Source organism: Emiliania huxleyi (assembly GCF_000372725.1).
Source record: "Emiliania huxleyi CCMP1516 unplaced genomic scaffold EMIHUscaffold_23, whole genome shotgun sequence".
NCBI lineage: Eukaryota > Haptophyta > Isochrysidales > Noelaerhabdaceae > Emiliania > Emiliania huxleyi.
Window position 1 is genome coordinate 847019 of NW_005200333.1, and position 17600 is coordinate 864618.

General features: G+C 66.8%; 4 protein-coding genes across 4 annotated transcripts; 3 read left to right on the forward strand and 1 right to left on the reverse strand.

Moving 5' to 3' along the window:
* Positions 1 to 3383: 3383 nt before the first annotated feature.
* Positions 3384 to 3593, forward strand: EMIHUDRAFT_59184 (hypothetical protein; the record flags this gene model as incomplete). Its single annotated transcript, XM_005779600.1, has 1 exon — positions 3384 to 3593. A coding segment is annotated over one exon (210 nt), but the record flags the coding sequence as incomplete, so codon positions are not given.
* Positions 3594 to 4598: 1005 nt separating this feature from the next.
* OMT1 (2-oxoglutarate/malate translocator) lies at positions 4599 to 7074 on the forward strand (the record flags this gene model as incomplete). The annotated part of the gene is made up of 8 exons (XM_005779601.1): positions 4599 to 4758; positions 4898 to 5063; positions 5290 to 5365; positions 5602 to 5679; positions 5835 to 5863; positions 6071 to 6144; positions 6403 to 6515; positions 6784 to 7074. 8 exons carry the CDS (start codon positions 4599 to 4601, stop codon positions 7072 to 7074), a joined length of 987 nt encoding a protein of 328 aa, XP_005779658.1.
* Positions 7075 to 8997: 1923 nt separating this feature from the next.
* Positions 8998 to 10826, forward strand: EMIHUDRAFT_434994 (hypothetical protein). The gene is made up of 4 exons (XM_005779602.1): positions 8998 to 9199; positions 9316 to 9775; positions 9960 to 10284; positions 10552 to 10826. Exons 1-4 carry the CDS (start codon positions 9025 to 9027, stop codon positions 10744 to 10746), a joined length of 1155 nt encoding a protein of 384 aa, XP_005779659.1. The 5' UTR covers positions 8998 to 9024; the 3' UTR covers positions 10747 to 10826.
* Positions 10827 to 13086: 2260 nt separating this feature from the next.
* On the reverse strand, positions 13087 to 16040 carry EMIHUDRAFT_463290 (hypothetical protein; the record flags this gene model as incomplete). Its single annotated transcript, XM_005779603.1, has 2 exons — positions 14680 to 16040; positions 13087 to 14289 (listed from the first exon to the last, which is right to left on the reverse strand). The coding sequence occupies exons 1-2, from the start codon at positions 15862 to 15864 to the stop codon at positions 13087 to 13089; spliced, it is 2388 nt and encodes a 795-aa protein (XP_005779660.1). The 5' UTR covers positions 15865 to 16040.
* Positions 16041 to 17600: the final 1560 nt, after the last annotated feature.

Genomic DNA, 17600 nt, shown 5'->3' on the forward strand with positions numbered 1-17600 from the left:
CCAGGCGCTATCTGCCGGCGGCATCGGATTCGACGACCCCGCCCGCGTCTCGCCCGCCGCCTACCTCGCCTCGTTGGCCTCCACGCTACCCATCCACAGGCGAGACCCAGCCGTCGCCACCTTCGTCAAGGACCCATCGAATTGGGCGACCTGCCCGAGCCTCATCCTCCGCGACGCCTACAACGTTTTCCACCGCGTCACATCCACCGCCGCATATTCCGCCCTCCCCCTCGCCGACTGCCCCATCGCCGCCCGCCCCACGCTTCGAGCCACGCTCAACGACGCAAGCGGTTCCCCGTCCCTCCATCGCCTCCACCTCCTCTCCGGCATGCGATCGCAGAGCCGCTTCAGCCGACTGCTCGCCACCGAGGAACTCAACACTGCCCTCGCCCACCCCTCCCTCCACCCACTCGCCTTCGCCCGCCTCCGCCACGCCGCCGTGCCCCCTTCCCACCTCCTCTTCACGATGTGTTCCGTGTCCGACGCGCACGCCCTCTCCGACGCCGAGACCACCTACCTCTACTTGTACCGGCTCGGCGTGCCGTTTCCGTCGCTCGCCACCTCCGCCGCCCTCCCCTTTGCATCCTGCAACAAGAAGTGCACACACAATCCGCCGCACAGACCTTTCCCGAACGCAAAGCTGCTGTGCCTCCACTCTCTCGGCCACCACTACACGATGTGCGGCGTCGGCGGCCACAGCATCCGCCTCCACGATCTGATTGTCCGCCTGATCGCCGCCACCGCCATGCGAGAGACCGGGTGCGCCGCTCACCTCGAGAAGGGCCTCGGCTCCTCCACCGCCGCCGGCAAGAAAATCGACGCCGTGCTGTCGTTTGCAAACCGAACCGTCTACGCGGGCTCCGCCGCGACCGCCGTCATGACCGTCGACGTTTCCCGCCTCTGCCCCCTCCTGCCGAGCCACCTGCAGACCGCCGCGAAAGACGCCGCTGCCACCATCGACGAGAGAGCCCGGGAGAAGAACGCGAAACACTTGGCCGGCTGCATCGGCCTGGGACGCGCCTTCCTCCCTATCGTCGTCACCACCCTCGGCGGCATCGGCCCGCCCGCCTCCCGAGATTTCCTCTCCTCCCTGTTCGCCAACTCAATGGCCGCCGAGCGCGCCGCGGGCGGCTCCGGCCAGCTCACCGCCAGACGCCGCTCCGACTTCTTCCGCTCCATCATGGTGCTGCTAGTGCGAAAGCAACGCCTCGCCACTGCCGATCTCGCCACCCCCCTTGCTAGGCCGGCGCCACCGCCCCCGCCCAAGCCCTCCTCCGGCAGGAAGCGCAAAGCCAACGCCAATGTCGCCGCCCAGCACGCCGCCTCCCTATAGCCGACTCGCCACCCTCCGCCGCCGCCCTCGCCGCCACCAAGCCCGCCATCACCCTCCCCGCCGCCACTGTCGCTGCCGCCGCCCTCACCACCACCGCCTCGCCGTCGCCGCCCTCGCCACCGCCGCCCTCGACGCCGCCACCCTCGCCGCCACCGCCCACGCCATCGTCGCCCTTGCCACCACCACCCAGCCCACCGCCTCCCTCACCACCGTCACCCTCACCCCTACCTCGCCGCTACCTCGCCCGCTCGCGCCCGACTTTCTACCTCCTCGTGATCCAACCCGCCACCCCCCTCGCCTCGTCACCCTCCCGCCGCCTCGCCGCTACCTCGCCCGCTCGCGCCCGACTTCCTACCTCCTCGTGATCCAACCCGCCACCCCCCTCGCCTCGTCACCCTCCCGCCGCCTCGCCGCCACCCCGCCCGCCCGCGCCCGACTTTCTACCTCCTCGTGATCCAACCCGCCACCCCCCTCGCCCGTCACCCTCCCGCCGCCTCGCCGCCACCCCGCCCGCCCGCGCCCGACTTTCTTGTACCTCCTCGTGATCCGAACCGCCGCCACCCTCGCCTCACCCTCCCGCCCGAAATGCTCCGCCGTTCCTTCGCCGCTGTGGTCTGCCGTCGTGCCACCGTTCCTTACCGTGCCGCTCCTTCCTCCGTGCCACCGAGGCTTCGACCACCGAGGCTTCGGCCACCGAGGCTTCTGCCACCGAGGCTTCGGCCACCGAGGCTTCGGCCAACGAGGCTTCGGCCAACGATATTATTGCTGCCGCCCCCCCTGCCGTCCGTTACCGCCGTGCCGCCGTACCGCCGCTCCTACAGTGCCGCGCCCGCCGCGCCGTATGTCCCGCCGTCCGATGTCCTGCCTGCCGCCTGCTGCCGCCGCGCCGCCTTACCGCCGACCCTTATCGTGCCGCGCCGCCTTTACACACACACCTTACTTTCTGCTCGACCGAGTTTGCGCTGATGAGCGAACCGAGCCGCCGGGTGCCCCGCAGCGGCCTCGCTGGGCCAGAACATCGGCCCCGAGTGCTCCGCAGCAGCCTTGCTGGGCCAGAACGTCGGCCCGCGAGGTGGGGTGCTAGTCTGGGACCCATACGTGGCAGTTCCCTTGCTCCAAGCGCTTGCGCTTCGGCGGTAGTGATCTGATCACCCGAATACCACGTTCGGATCGCTCCTCATCGCAAACCCTGTCAGCAGTTCACCTACGGGTATGTTCGTAAGAGCTACATACACTGAAAAAGAATTCTGCAGCCGCTCTGAGCTCCTCTCGGCGACATCAAGTAGGCATGCATGTCGTGCGAGCGTACGAGCGCATGCACCAGCGCATGCTGAGGCGGGCCAACGATAACGATTCACGGTTCGTCGACGACCCCGCGATGGTCATGGCGGTCATGGCATCACAGGGTCAGGATCTGTTCAGTATGACAGTCAAAGCAGAGAACGACGTCACCTTCACGACCTTTTGCAGCATCAATCCTATGGAACTCGCCGCCATCGCGAGCCGCGCGAGGATGAGCGGGGGTAGCATGACCGTCGCGAGGAACACAGTGCGCATCGGTCCACTCCGCTTTGAACTCGACGCCGAAGCGTCCTACAAGGAACGGCGCGTCTTCCACGCCGCCCTTGAACACGGGTTCGCTTTCTCACACCAGCTCCACTGGGCGTACAACTTCCTAAATTCGCAGTACGTGTGCTTCGCCAACAACCTCCGGGAAGACGACTTGTTGCCTGCCGCCGACAACATGCACATGCAGAGGGCGGCGGCGGAGGCGCTGCGGAATGCCAATGCGCTGCTGGCGGAGGAGGAGGCGGAGAAGAAGGAGAAGGAGAAGGAGAAGGAGAAGAAGAAGGGCAAGAAGAAGAAGGGGAAGGGTGGCAGAGGCGGCGCTGGGCCGTCTCAAGAGCCCGAGGATGAGGCAGCGCTGGTGGCGGCGGAGGAGGCGGAGTTGGCGGCGGCGCTCAAGGAGAGCGCGAGGCTGGTGGAGAAGAGGGGGGCGCCTGACGAGCAAGCATTGTCCTCTTTGCCTCCAGAGAGGCCGCTATCGGTAGAAGAGGAGGAGCCGCCGGCCGACTTCATCTGCCCGATCACGACCGAGGTCATGAGAAACCCGGTAATGGCGGCGGACGGGCATGCTTACGAGCGGTCGGCGATCGAGCGCTGGCTCGCGACCAAGTCGACGAGCCCGATGACGGGCGAGGAGCTCCAGCACACTTGCCTCGCCGATCATCACATGCTCCGCCGAATGATTCGAGAGTGGGGAGAGACGCGCTCGGCTCGGCACGATCGTAGTTTAATAAAATGACTTTTAGCTCTTTGCCCGCAATGCTGAATGCACCCGCCACCCCTTCCCGGGTTCCCAGACCACCCAAACACGTCTAAGACCCCACCGCTGTGTCCAAAATAGGGGGTGGGAGTTTGGGGGGGGGGGGGGCACATCAAGCGACGTCCTCAACCTTTGAGATGATACGCTTCACAAACATCTGAATTGGGTCTGTCGGATGCCACTTGAGACCACGTCTCAGTTACGGAATCAACATGCCTGACCAATTCGTCAATTTCTGCAGGCGTGCTGTTGTCTTCTTCTTTGTTGCAGCTGCCTTCTCGAGCGAGTGTCACTCCTCCCATCGTCATCGACACTGCTGCTCTCGTCGTCATCGGGGCTGCTATCTTCGTCGCCGTCTTCGACTGCCCCCTCGACCATGCCATGCTTGATGCTTGCCCTTGCATGAGCTACCTTTTCTTCTAAGTCACTTAAGTCAAAAAACGTACGCGCTTGGTACTTCAGTGCCGCCAGCAAAATGCAATCTGTGATGTCGCCGCCTCTCGCATACATTTTGGCTGTTTGCATACACTCTTGCTTGAATACCTGCAATAGGGCAAATGCTGTCACCTCTGTTTCGTTTAAGGAATCAGCTTCTTCGAGATTCCTTGGCTTGCAGAGCGCGCGGTGATCATACACGACTCTCGTTAACGTTATACACCGTGCGGTCCGCGTTTTCACGTACACACAGAACTCAACTCTTTCCAGATCTCGCGCTGGACCACGTGCACGTCGGTCGGGACGCCCAGCATGTCGAGGCTGGCGCTGCACGTTTGCCGGGAGCTGCCCCAACACAATGTAGTCGATAGAATTCACGGCGGCGGGGGTTGAAACCAAAGGCCCAGCAAAAAGAAAAAGAGTTTGTGGGGGGTTGAAAGCTAGCTCGGCGACATCACGGCGCAGTTCATCTATCCCTTTGATAGCCTCGACATAGCCTCGACAATGCCTGTTCTCAACACCTTCCGCACGGAAAACACGACCGTATTCACGGGTGCGCAGATCGTTGCGGCACCGCCAAAACAGGAGGCAAAATCCGTCCTCACTGCGGCCAAACCCTTCCTCACCGGCTCGATCGCGGGCTGCTTTTCGACGTGCTGCATTCGTGCGTGCCGCCCAAAAAGCACTCCCACATCCCTCGTGCCGCCCAGAAGCACATTGCCTCGTGTCGCCCAGAAGCGCTCCCACATTGCCTCGGTAGGAGCACAACCCACGTCACGCCTCCACCCCTCCGCCCCACGCAGAGCCGATGGACATGATCAAGGTGCGGATTCAGCTGAATGCGGCCTCCGGCGCCGCCGCCTCGCCCGTCGGCATCGCCTCCAAGATGATCGCCGAGGAGGGCGTCGCCTCGCTCTACGCAGGCCTATCTGCTGGGCTCACCCGCCAAGTCGTCTACACCGGCAGCAGGAGCGCTTCACCCGCCCCACCCCCCGCCTCTCCTCCTCCTCCGCCCCACCCCGGCCCTCCCCGCCTCTCCTCTCCTCCTCCTCCGCCCCACCTCCACCTCCCGCCTCTCCTCGCCTCCTCCGCCCCACCCCTCCACCTCCCGCCTCATTCCTCTCCCGCCTCTCCTTTCCTATCCTCCGCCCCACCGTGCCGGCCGCCCCGCCCCGCCCCGCCCCCGGGCAGACAGGCTCGGCTTGTATGACGTCTTTACCGACAAGGCCAAGGAAGCAAACGGCGGCAAGCCGTTGCCGCTCCACCAGACGGCGCCCGCATCTCCCACATCTCCCCACATCTCCCCACATCTACCCACATCTCCCATGGTCTCCCCGTATCTCCACTAGCGCTGTTCGCCTAGAAATCGGAAGACGTATCTTCTTGTACTCCAGCTGGGTCCCGAGAGGACGCGAACTCCGCCGCATTCGACCGCATCCCGCTGTCTTCATCCCGCTGTCTTCACAGCACTCGTGCCCCTCGTCTCCACGCGGTGCTGTGAGGACAGGCGCTGTGCGCGCTCGCGGCGGGCGGCATCGCTGCGGTGGTGGGCAACCCAGCCGACCTCTCCCTCGTGCGCATGCAGGCGGCGCCCCGTCGCACATTCACACTCACACACACGCACACGCACGCACACACACACACACACACACACACACACACACACACACACACACACACACACACACACACACACACGCCCTCTCTTAAACGCTCAACTACCCCCCCCCCCCCCCAAAGGCCGACTCGATGCTCCCGCCCGCCGAGCGGCGCGGCTACTCGTCGGTGGTCTCAAGGAACTGTGAACAGCGTCTCTTCACACCTGCAGCTGTGAACAGGCGCGGCTACTCGTCGGTGGTCTCAAGGAACTGTGAACAGCGTCTCTTCACACCTGCAGCTGTGAACAGGCGCGGCTACTCGTCGGTGGTCTCAAGGAACTGTGAACAGCGTCTCTTCACACCTGCAGCTGTGAACAGGCGCGGCTACTCGTCGGTGGTCTCTGCGCTGCTGTCGATCGTGAAGCACGAGGGCCCGCTCGGCCTTCTCAAAGGTTCCACATCTCCCCGCATCTCCCCATATCTCCCCAGATCTCAAGTCCGCCTAGCACCGAGAGACGCGCATTCGGCTGCCGTCGGCAGCAGTCAGCCGCATATCCCGCCCGTACTCGTAGCCGTGGTGAAGTGACGGCGGTGCGCTGAGTAGTACTCTACACCCGAGGCCGCACTCTCGCCCCCGCGCTGGCGGGAGCACCACGTAGCAGCGAGTCATGAACGAAGCCGTTGAGGCGGTGCTCCCTCCCACGGCGCAGGAGCTGGCCCGACGGCGACGCGGGCGATGGGCCTCAACCTCGGGATGCTGGGCGGCAACACGGAGGCGAAGAAGCACCTCAAGCAGGCGGAGATAGGCGGAGAGAGAGGAGATGTAGAAGCACCTCCTCCCCTCCGCCCCTCTCCCCTCCCCTCTCCCCTCCCTTCCCCTCCCCTCCCCTCTCCCCTCCTCGCCTCCCCTGCCCCCGCCTCGCCTCTCCCCTCCCCTCTCTTCGTTTCCCCTCCTCTCCTCTCCCCCCCCCTCCCCGCCCCTCTCCCCTCCCCTCTCTCCCCCCCTCCCCGCCCGGCCGAGGCCCGATTCGCATCAGCCACCGACGAGCAGCTCTCACAAGGAACGGCACTGTTCTCAGGCGGGGCTCGAGGGCAACGCGCTCATCTTCTCCGCCTCCGCCATCGCCGGCTTCTTTGCGAGCGCCTTCTCGCTCCCCTTCGACTACGTCAAGACGCAGATCCAAAAGCAAAAGCCGGACGCCGCCGGCCGGCTGCAGTACGCGTCGTCTGCCGACTGCGCGCTGCAGACGCTGCGCGCGGGCGGGCCGCTCCGCTTCTACGCCGGCTTCCCAACCTACTACTTCCGCATCGCGCCGCACGCGATGATCACGCTCGTCGCGGCGGACAAGGTGAAGCAGGCGTGGAAGCGGATGGGCGTCTGAGCGCCTCCCCGTCCGTCCGCCCCCCTCCCCCCCCCCCTCCTCCACCCCGCCCACTTGTACGTGCGAGTGTGTGGAGCGGAGCGGTTCGTCCCGCGCGCTGGCCGCTTGGCGGCGTGCGCGTGGCGCCGTCCTCGTACGAGACGCTCTCGGGGATGGCGGTCATGTGAGCAGGAACAGGATACTGTCCAACAACGATAATGTATAAAAGAAACGGCGCGCGGTTTCGGCAAAACGGCATTCCGCTCGGCCTCGGGTTTGCTGGTTGCTGCTTCTTCGTTATCTCGCTCCTCTGCCCTTGCCCTTGCCCTGGTCTTGTCGTTATTTCGTACCGACTGGGTGGCGATCGAGGCTGCCTTCCCCACTACCTCAGTTCCCTCGTCACCTCTCCTGCTCTGGGGTGGCGCGGGGGCCCCCGGCCCACACCGTGCGCCGCGCACAGCAGACAGCAGTGCGGAAACGGGGCTCCGGCTCTATTAGTCTCTATTAGCACCAACTTCCCGATTAAGTACGGTTAAGTAGAGGGAAGATTTGGAGAGATCTCGAGGAGTACATACAGATAGACCCTCCAACCATCAGAAAACTCCGACCTGATCGGTCGTACTGACCGCCGACAGATCACTCCACAGCAGACAGGCCGACGTCTGCACGCGGCCGGCCGGGCGAGAGGCTTGACACGATCCGACCCTGCGACCCTGACGCTGCTGCTCTAGCTATCAGCCATGCACTGCTGACTGCTGCCACAATGTGCGACCTGTGCTGGCCCACTTGGCGGCCTTCCCGGTCAGTGGTGAGGCGCAGTTCAGAGCTGTCGATGGCGCGATGCCGCACTGGTCCCACATCGGTGACACGAGACCACCACGTTTGCCGGTCCAAGAGAGAGGCACCGGCGCTGTCCTGAGAAGGTGCGTGGTCCCTCTTGACTGCCCATGCGCGCGAGGCTGTGTAGGCATAGCCTCGAGAGTGCCAGCAGCCAATCCGAGGCGACGCGCATTGCGTCAGAAGCGTGCACACGATGGAAGGACACCTTCCTACTGGCCGTACGATCAGGTCGTCACTGAATGCTTGATACTAAGGCCGCGAGCTATGCAGGTGATCAATTGTGCATCAGGGCACGGTCAGCAGCGCCGACAGGCTGTCGCAAGGCGTGATAGCATGGCCGCAGGTACGCCGAATTCCCATGAAAACATAAAGAAGTAAAAAATCGCCAACCCCCCCCCCCCCCAAAAAAATCGGCGCCTGCGGCGGGCCATGGGACCCCATCGCCCCCCCCGCATGGACACCCTCTGGGGCCCCCGCGCCGGCCCAGAGCTCTCCTGCTGGAGCTAGCTCCTCTCTCTTTCTTTCGGGTATGGTCTATGGAGTCTGTGAGTGCGGGCAGCGAGCAGGCAATCACGGGCGCTATTTTGTCTTACTCCTCTTCGGCGAGCGCTCCAAATCTAGACCCCATCGCCTTTAAGGAGGGTGCCCTGGTGCAGTTGATTCTTCTCACAACGCATGGTACCCAACGCGGGAAAAGCATATCCACCTCGAGAACCTCGAGAACAACGCATGGCCCCCTCCGCCCCTCCCGGGCCCCCCGCCCGGGGGGCGCCCCCCGGGCCCTTTGGGCCTGCAGCGGTTGAGCGAAAAGCCATGGGGTTGGTGCGATGGCTTTGGCGACACAAGCGCTCTGTCGCCGTCGTCTCTGTGGCGGCTGCGGGCGCGTACACCGCCTACCGACTGTGGCGGCGCGGCCGCAGCCTCGAAGAGCTCCTGCTCGAGCAGCTTCTCGGGGCCGCCGCGGCAGACGGCGGCGGCGGCGGCGCCGCTGCTACGCGGCGCAGTGAGGAGCGGCTGCACGAGCACTTCCGCGTGACGCAGCGCGAATGCGATGCGCTACTCGAGCGGCATGTGGCGGCGCTGCGCGCGCAGGTCCAGAGCCAACTCGACCCGAAGCCAGTCCGCGCCCGGATGCGCGCCGAGGGGAGCGAGGCAGACGGCAGCGGCGGGTGGCGCGAGCTCAAGGTGCTCGGCTTCGCGCGGGCGGTGGGGTCAGTGTACGTGCTCGCCCTCCTCGCGCTCCGCCTGCGCGTCCGCCTCAACATCGTCGCGCGCCACTACCTCGCCGAGCGGGAAGCGAGCGGAGGCGTGCTTGCCGGGCCCGAGAAAAGACATGCTCGAGAATTAGTTAGGGAACAGCGGGGCCGGCCCCGAGAGCACGGGCGCCTCGGGCGTCGCCCGACCGTTGCGCGGGCGCGCTAGGCGAGCCGCTGAGCAGGGCGGCCAAGCTCGCCTTCCTCTCCGCTGACCATCTCTGCTCCTCCGGCTTTGCGCCGCTGCTGGCGCGGGTCAGGCGGGCCGCTGAGGCGCGTGTGGCGGATTTGCCTCTCGACGCGGCGTTGTCGGCAGACGAGCTCTCCGCCATCGTCGCGGCGGTACGCGACGAGCTCGAGGGGACGCACGACAGCGAAGACACGCCGCCCGTGCACGCCTTCCTGCAAGAGCCGCGAGATCTGGGGAGATCGAGATCTGGGGAGATCGCGCACGCGTTCCTGCAAGAGCCGCGACTCGACGACCCTGCAGCCCCCACCGGCGGAGGCGGAGGCGGAGGCGGAGGCGGAGGCGGAGGCGGAGGCGGAGGCGACCCGCAGCTAGCGACGCTCGCTTCCGAGTCGCGGTCGGCGTGCAGCGGCGAGCAGTTCCACGCCGCCCTGTCCGACATGCTCGCCGCCCTAGAAGCGGAAGATCTCCCCGTATCTCCCCGTATCTCCCCGTATCTCCCCGTATCTCCCCGTATCTGTCTGGACATTACTCACTCTGCGTCTGTCGCTCGTCTTCACACAGTGCTCTGCGTGCTCTGCACGGTACCGTCCTCCCGCCCTGATGTCGGCGTATTCAGCACGTAGGCTCGACGCCGCCTTCGCCGCCCTCGACGGGCACTTCCGCGCCCTTGTCGCGCCGCCCGCGCCGCCGCCGGACAGAGCCCACGACGACGGCGGCAACGGCGGCGGAAACAACGGCGGCGGAAACGGAAAGGGCGCCGCGCCGCCGGCGGTGCCGCTGGCGACGCTGATTCCAAAGCTGATCAAGCTGCCGGCGTGGGTCTTGCCCGACCCCGCAGGGCAGCCGCCCGCCGCCACGCCAAACGGCTCCGCGCAGCAGGCGACCGCACCAAACGGCGGCGGCCCTACCGGCGGCGGCCCTGGTGGCGGCGGCGCGACCTTGGGTGAGGTGTCCAGGTCTAGAAGCAGAAGATCGTGCTCTTGTCTCCCAGCTAGCGCTCGACAGGACCGCCGTATTCCGCTGTCTTCGCTGTCTTCGCACCCCTCGTCTTCACGCGGTGCTCTTACACTGCACAATGCTGTATTCCCGCCCCCAGGTTGGCGCATTCACGCAAAAGACAACCCCGGGCCCAGATCACACGCCTCGGACAGTCGAGAACGGACAGGCAGACAGAGATCGCGACTAGTCAGACATGCAACGTTTTTCACCACGTAGGCCGCCATGTCCCTCGTCTCGGTTCCGTCGCTCGGCGAGCTCTGCTGGAGCTTGTTCCTCGCTGCGCCTCCCGACCGCCCCGCGCAACCCGCGCCTCCTCCCCACCGGGTAGAGGCCGAGTCGCGGCCAGGCCCAAGGCTGGACCCGGCGCTCGAGGCGGCGCTGGATGCCGAGCTCGCCGCGGAGCTCGGCTGACAGCTCGCATGTAATCCCTAGAGTGCATGCCTCTCTCCGGTAGCGAACCGTATTTTCCCCTCACACAAAGTTCTACGATCTCCGCTTCCGTATGTGTCCGATTGGACCGATTGCGAGCAGAGTAGCGCTCGCTACACGCTACAACCTACATCTTGATATAGGACTATGAGCGGCGGCGCTCACAATCGTACCAAAGATCTAAGGATTGCGGAGGCGCAGAGCGACAGGATCGGTCCAGCGCCTCGCCGGGGAGCCGCAGGCACCCTCTCTCCACGGACGGGGCCACGGAAGCCGCTCAATCGGGCGCAGGACGCCTCGGTGTGGGCGGCACGGGCGGGACGCCGCGTCAATCGTATTGAGGGTACACGAGTATCCACCACACCACGAGTCCGGCTCGCACGAGCTTCGTGCACAAAGCCGCCGTGGCGATCATGTAGATAGAGGGAGCGGACCGTGAGTTGAGGAAATCGGAGGACGCGACCCACCTCGCCACAGACGGTCCCGCGCCTCGCCGCTATGACGGCCGCACGACCGCAGCTCGTGTGCGTGCGGCCGTCTTTGTCCGGAGTGAATACTCCAACGCGCTCGTCGGTGGCGGCTTCCTCCAACCTGCGCCGCGCTCGGCGAACCTCGACAGCGCTTTCGGTGGCATGCAGCTCTTTGCGACAGAAGCCTGGAGAGCAGCTCCTCTGCTGCTCACACACTCTGCACAGTTGACACAGCCTACTGTGCGGCTGTCACAGCTGTGACAGCGATGGGCTCGCCCTCACTGGCCCTCAGTCACTTGTGCTGCGGCTTGTGTGAGCGACACTGCTCGGCGACTGCCGGCACACTGTGAGACCGTGGGTGTGAGGTAAAACCACGCTACCAGCGCTTGGTCACATCGGCCCTGAGGTCAGATCCTTCTACTCTGTTGATGACAAGACTTGTCTACTCGCTGGAGCCGAGCAGGAGGGCCCGGCGCACAACCCCTGGTCAACTCAGGGTCCACACCCCGTAAGGACGGCCAGAGACCGAGCAACTTCAAGGGAATAGACCAACTGAAGATGTGCGGCTCGGCCCCAAACAGAAAGCCCAAGCCGATGGTTGGCATCGCACAGAACAGCAGGAACACGACACCAAGAAGCACAAAGACCCAGTGGTCTCAAGTTGATACGTGACCAAAGCCGGAGCCGGTTCCTCGGAAAGGTTGGAAGGCGGCGACGACGTCCGACGGCAAAGCCAACAGCTGTCAGGCACACGACGATTGGGCTGAGCAGGGCCGTGACGAAGACAGCGACGCGAAGTATATCCGCTACGATGGGCTTCGTCAGGGTCGCGTCTCCCGAGGAGGAAACGAACAAGATGGTTGGAGCGGCGAACGTCCAAAACAAGAGGGGCAGGCCCGCGACGGCGTGTATTGCCTTCGCCCAAGGATCCGGGATATCTTGCCCGACGATCGCCGCGATCCGACCCGAAGCGTTTGGCGACTCCGCCACAGCCAAGTAAGTGAGCGCTCCAAAGGCAATGAGGAAGCATAGCAGGCTGCTGACGCCGATCACATCCTCCCCTCGTGTGAGGCCCAGCCAGTCCGGAGCAAGTGCGAACCACGGAGGGGGCGACGGCGGCGAGGGCGGAGACGGCGGCGGCGGCGGCGAAGGCGGCGAGGGCGGAGACGGTGGCGGCGAGGGCGGCGAGGGCGGCGAAGGCGGCGAGCGCGGCGGCGGCGGCGGCGATGGCGGCGGCGGCGGCGATGGCGGCGGCGGCGGCGGCGATGGCGGCGGCGGCGGCGATGGCGGCGGCGGCGGCGGCGATGGCGGCGGCGGCCGCGATGGCGGCGGCGATGGCGATGGCGGTTGCGGTGGCAATGGCGGTGGCCGCGGTGGTGATGGCAACGGCAGCCCCGAGCTGAAAGCCCAGCCGACCCTGTTCGTCGTGATGAACTGCATACCAGCGTCCATGCTCGGCGTGTAGCCTTCTCCCTGCGCAAAGTACTTATAGTAGCAGGACCACCACTGATTGCCATCCGCGTTGCTTTGGAAGGCGTCGACAAGCAAGTCCCATCCGTCGTACGCCTGTCCGTTCCCGTTCCACCGGCCGACAAAATCCTTTGTCAGGTCGCGGTCCTGCTGCCCACTGTCTCCACCACAGGCGCAGAGCCATCCTCTGGCCAACGAGTTGGGAGGGCGGTGCCATCTGCATACTCGACCATCCCTGGAGTACGAGCAAAAGTAGAGGGTGCCCGCTTCCAGCAAGGTGGGCGACGCAGAGGATGCCGCACCATTGACGCCGAGCGCCCGCCACTCCAGCCCGTCGGCGCACGGGTCGACGGTACCAGCGTGGATGGTGTATTGATTGCGATTAAACCACAACTGCATCCCGGCGGTGATTGTTCGGCTGGCCGTCAGGAACTGGCTCCCCCCATTCAAGATCCCCCGTCACCTCTGCTGGTCCTCGTGCAGCCAAGCAGGCTGGTGGCGGAAGTGGCGGCGGTGGGGCAGGCGCCTCGCCAGGAAGGTACGGAGGCAGCAAAGGTGGCTCTGGCGGCAGCGGCAGCGGCTCCGACGGCGGCGGCGATGGCGGCGGCGGCGGCGAGGGCGGCGGCGGCGGCGGCGAAGGCGAAGGCGGCGGAGACGGTGGCGGCGAGGGCGGCGAGGGCGGCGAAGGCGGCGAGCGCGGTGGCGGCGGCGGCGATGGCGGCGGCGGCGGCGAAGGCGGCGAGCGCGGCGGCGGCGGCGGCGATGGCGGCGGCGGCGGCGATGGCGGCGGCGGCGGCGGCGATGGCGGCGGCGGCGGCGATGGCGGCGCCGGCGGCGGCGATGGCGGCGGCGGCGGCGATGGCGGCGGCGGCGGCGGCGATGGCGGCGGCGGTGGTGAGGGTGGTAGTCGTGAGGTTATGGCGTACAGGCGCTGCGCGGCGGCGATGGCGGCGTCGTCCGAGTCCTCGACGACGAGAGCGACCATCGCCTCGGTGGCGCCGGCGGTGCACATCTGCAGCGCATGCACGCATCCGCCGCTCGAGCAGGCGGCCCACGCGCGCTGCGGCCGGACCACAAAGGGCGTGCCGACGGCAGGGAAGCCGAGGGCATACGTGAGCGTGTTGCGCTCGCCACTGGCGGGCGCGTAATGGACCGAGAGCCGGCCCTTGACCTCACTCGAGAGGGTGGCGTCGAGCCCTGCGCCCGTGCGGTACGAGACCCACACGGCCATGTTCGATCCCGCCACGGGGAGGCGCACGCCGTATGCGCGGCCGGCCGCGAGCGCGCCGCCCGCGGAGCCGGAGGCAAAGGGGTCGACGCGAAGGTCGGAGATGGCGACGATGGCCGCGCCGCCCCAGTCGCGCGTGTGCGTGTTGCGTTCGAGCCAGCCGAGCGTGATCAGGTTGGGCATCGCGAAGCCCGGGCAGTTGGTGCGCGCGCTCGAGCCCATCACCGCCGAGTAGTCGCCGTACTCGTAGAGCGCGTTGCCGTCGACGTCCATCAGCCCCGAGTGGTGCAGCCCGAGCGCCGAGGTTATGGCCGAGCTCGTGCACGCGGATGCCTCCCACGTGTACCGCCCGCCGAGCTGCAAGAAATACGGGACACCGGACTGAAAAAAAGTACTCTCGCCAGGACCCAGGTAAGATAAGGTCTCCACACACACAAAGTCGAAAGTGGTGGGGCAAGGGGGGGCAACCATCGCATCTCCACGCCCGGACACCGACACGGGCAGGAGCGCCCCACGGCATTCAAAGTGCAAGGCCCAGTGCACGTGGGTGAGCAGACATGCTCCTGCGCCCCCACTCCCTCCCTCCCAGACACAACCCGCACACAATAACTCCCCGCCCGCGCCGCGCTGAGTGAGGCAGCGCGCGTGCGCACAAGCAATGTTGAGTCTCAGCGGCCGTGGCCTCTCAGCAGGAGCAACTCTCTAGGAGCGCTCCTGGGCCGCATCCGCCGCCATCCTGGCTGCAACCGCCCTGGCCATTGACGCGGCCGCAGCGGCACCCCTCGCCTCCGCAGCGGCCGCCGCCTCCTCGAGCGCTGTCTCGCTTCCCTCCAGCGCCGTCTCGCTCCCCTCCAGCGCCGACCCGGTCCCGCTCAGCGCCGCCGCCGCCGCCTCTAGCGACGCCTTGATCTTCTCAAACGCAGCCTTGGCCTCTCCATGCGCCGCACTGGCCTCCGCATGCGCCGCCCTGGCCTCCGCCCTCGCCACCTCGGCGTCCGCCAGCGCCGCCACGGCAGCCACCTCCTCCGCCTTGTCCGCCTCCGCCTCCTCCTCCGCCTCGTCCGCCGCAGCGTCCAAGCGCACCGCATCGGCCACCTCTGCCGACGCCGCCGCCTGGCTCTCTGCCGTGATGCCGAACCGGATCCTCTCCTCGTGACACTTCTCGAGAAGCCTCATCATTCTCTCCTCCTCGGCCTTCTTTGCGGCCTCGGCTGCGGTTGCCTCCAACGGCGCCTCGGTGCCCTCCTCCGCCTCCTGCGACGGCCCCGCCGCGCCCGCCCCTCCACCCTTCTTCTTCTTCTTGCCCTTCTTGCCCTTGGCGCGCTTCTCCGCCTCGACCTCCGCCAGCAGCTCGTCGGCGTGCCGCGCCGCCTCCTTCTCCTCCGCCGCCCTCTGCGCCTCCCTCTCTGCCGCGCCCGCAGCCCTCGCCGCCTCCTTCGCCGCCTTCTCTGCCGCCGCCTTGGCCGTCGCATGCTCCTTGAGGGCGCGCACGCACTCGGCGTGGCCCTCCTGCTTGGCGTACTGCAGCGCGGTCTTGCCCTCCGTAGTGCACAGCGTCGAATCTGCGCCCGCCCGCAGCAATCGAAGCACCACGGCGGGATGGCCGTAGTAGGCGGCGAAAATCAGGGCGGTGTCGCCGTCGTTGGCCTGCAGGTCGATCTCCGCGCCGTGCCGGATCAGCGTGTCGACAACCCGCTCTCGGCCTTTGTAGGCGGCGCTCATCAGCGCAGTGACGCCGTTGTTGTTCTTCTGATCGATCTCCGCGCCGTGCCGCAAAGCCAGCTCGACCAGCTTCTCGCGGCCGTTCGCGGCGGCGAGGCTCAGCGCGGTGCCGCCGTTGCTGTGCTGCAACGAGACATCTGCACCGCGCCGCAGAAGCGCCTCGGCCAGCCCCTCGGGGCCATTGGCCATTGCGAGCATCAGCAGCGTCATGCCGCTCGCACGAGAGCCGTCACCAAAGATGTACTCGAACGTCGCGTCGACCCGCCCGCCGCCGTCGAACCACGCCAGCACCGCCGCCTCTTCGCCTCGCTCAGCCGCAAGCAAGACCTCCTCTGGCGCTTCTCCGCTGCCCGGCGCGGCCTCCACGCCGCCCTCGCCGATCAAAGCAGTGGTCACGGCACTGGCGCCCGCCTCCGCCTCGCCTGCGGGTGCGCCGCCCGCCCCTGCGCCACCCCCCGCCTCGGCCGACGGCGCCTCGCTGCGAGCTGCCGTCACCTCCCTGAGATACGTCCTGACGGCCTCGACGCACTCGGTGTGGCCCTCCTCCTTGGCAATCTGCAGCGCTGTCTCACCGTCCACGTTGCGCAGCTTCATGTCTGCGCCCGCCCGCAGCAAGCGAAGCACGACGGCGGGATGGCCGAAGTGGGCGGCCCGCATCAGCGCGGTACCGCCGTCGTTGGCCTGCAGGTCGATCTCCGCGCCGTGCCAGATCAGCGTGTCGACCACCCGCTCTCGGCCTTTGTAGGCGGCGCTCATCAGCGCTGTGCTGCCACATTCGCTTCCCTGATCGACCTCCGCGCCGTGCTGCAATGCCAGCTCGACCAGGTTCTCGCGGCCGTTCGCGGCGGCGAGAGTCAGCGCGGTGCCGCCGTTGCTCTTCTGCAACGACACGTCCGCGCCGCGCCGCAGAAGCGCCTCGGCCAGCTCCGCGTGGCCATTGCCCATCGCGACCATCAGCAGCGTCATTCCGCTCTCACGGGAGCCGCAAGCAAAGGTGTGCTCGAACCTCTCGTCGACCCGCCCGCCGCCGTCGAGCCACGCCAGCACCGGCGACTCGTCTCCTCGCTCCGCCGCCAGCACGACCTCCTTTGGCACCGCCTCGCTGCCCGGCGCGGCCTCCACGCCGCCCTCGCCGATCAAAGCAGAGGCCGCGGCACTGGCGCCCGCCGCCGCCTCGCCTGCGGGTGCGCCGCCCGCCCCTGCGCCACCCCCCGCCTCGGCCGACGGCGCCTCGCTGCGAGCTGCCGTCACCTCCCCGAGATACGTCCTGAAGGCCTCGACGCACTCGGTGTGGCCCTCCTCCTTGGCAATCTGCAGCGCTGTCTCACCGTCCACGTTGCGCAGCTTCATGTCTGCGCCCGCCCGCAGCAAGCGAAGCACGACGGCGGGATGGTTGTGGATAGCGGCGAAAATCAGGGCGGTGTTGCCGTCGTTGTCCCGCAGGTTGATCTCCGCGCCGTGCCGGACCAGCGTGTCGACCACCCGCTCGTGGCCTTGGTAGACGGCGGTCATCAGCGCAGTGCAGCCAACCTTGTTTCCCTGATCGATCTCCGCGCCGTGCCGCAACGCCAGCTCGACCAGCTTCTCGTGGCCGTTCGCGGCGGCGAGACCCAGCGCGGTGCCACCGTCGCTCTTCTGCAACGACACGTCCGCACCGCGCCGAAGAAGCGCCTCGGCCAGCTCCGCGTGGCCATCGACCATTGCGAGCATTAGCAGCGTCATGCCGCTCGCGCGAGAGCCGTCACCAAAGGTGTACTCGAACGTCTCGTCCACCCACCCGCCGCCGTCGAGCCACGCCAGCACCGCTCCCGCTTGGCCATCCGTGGCGGCCTCCCGAATGCTTGCGGGGATATCGCCGCCGCGCTCCGTCGACGGAGGAGGCGGCGTGCGGCGCGCGGCGCTGGCAAAAACGGACATTGGTGAACAAAGAAAAACCCGACATATGC

Coding starts and splice junctions, on each gene's coding strand:
- EMIHUDRAFT_434994 (XM_005779602.1), top strand. CDS start 9,025: ATGCGCGCCGAGGGGAGCGAGGCAGACGGCAGCGGCGGGTGGCGCGAG. Junction 9,200..9,315: donor CGAGCGGGAAGCGAGCGGAG/GCGTGCTTGCCG, acceptor CGGGCGCGCTAG/GCGAGCCGCTGAGCAGGGCG. Junction 9,776..9,959: donor CACGCCGCCCTGTCCGACAT/GCTCGCCGCCCT, acceptor TTCAGCACGTAG/GCTCGACGCCGCCTTCGCCG.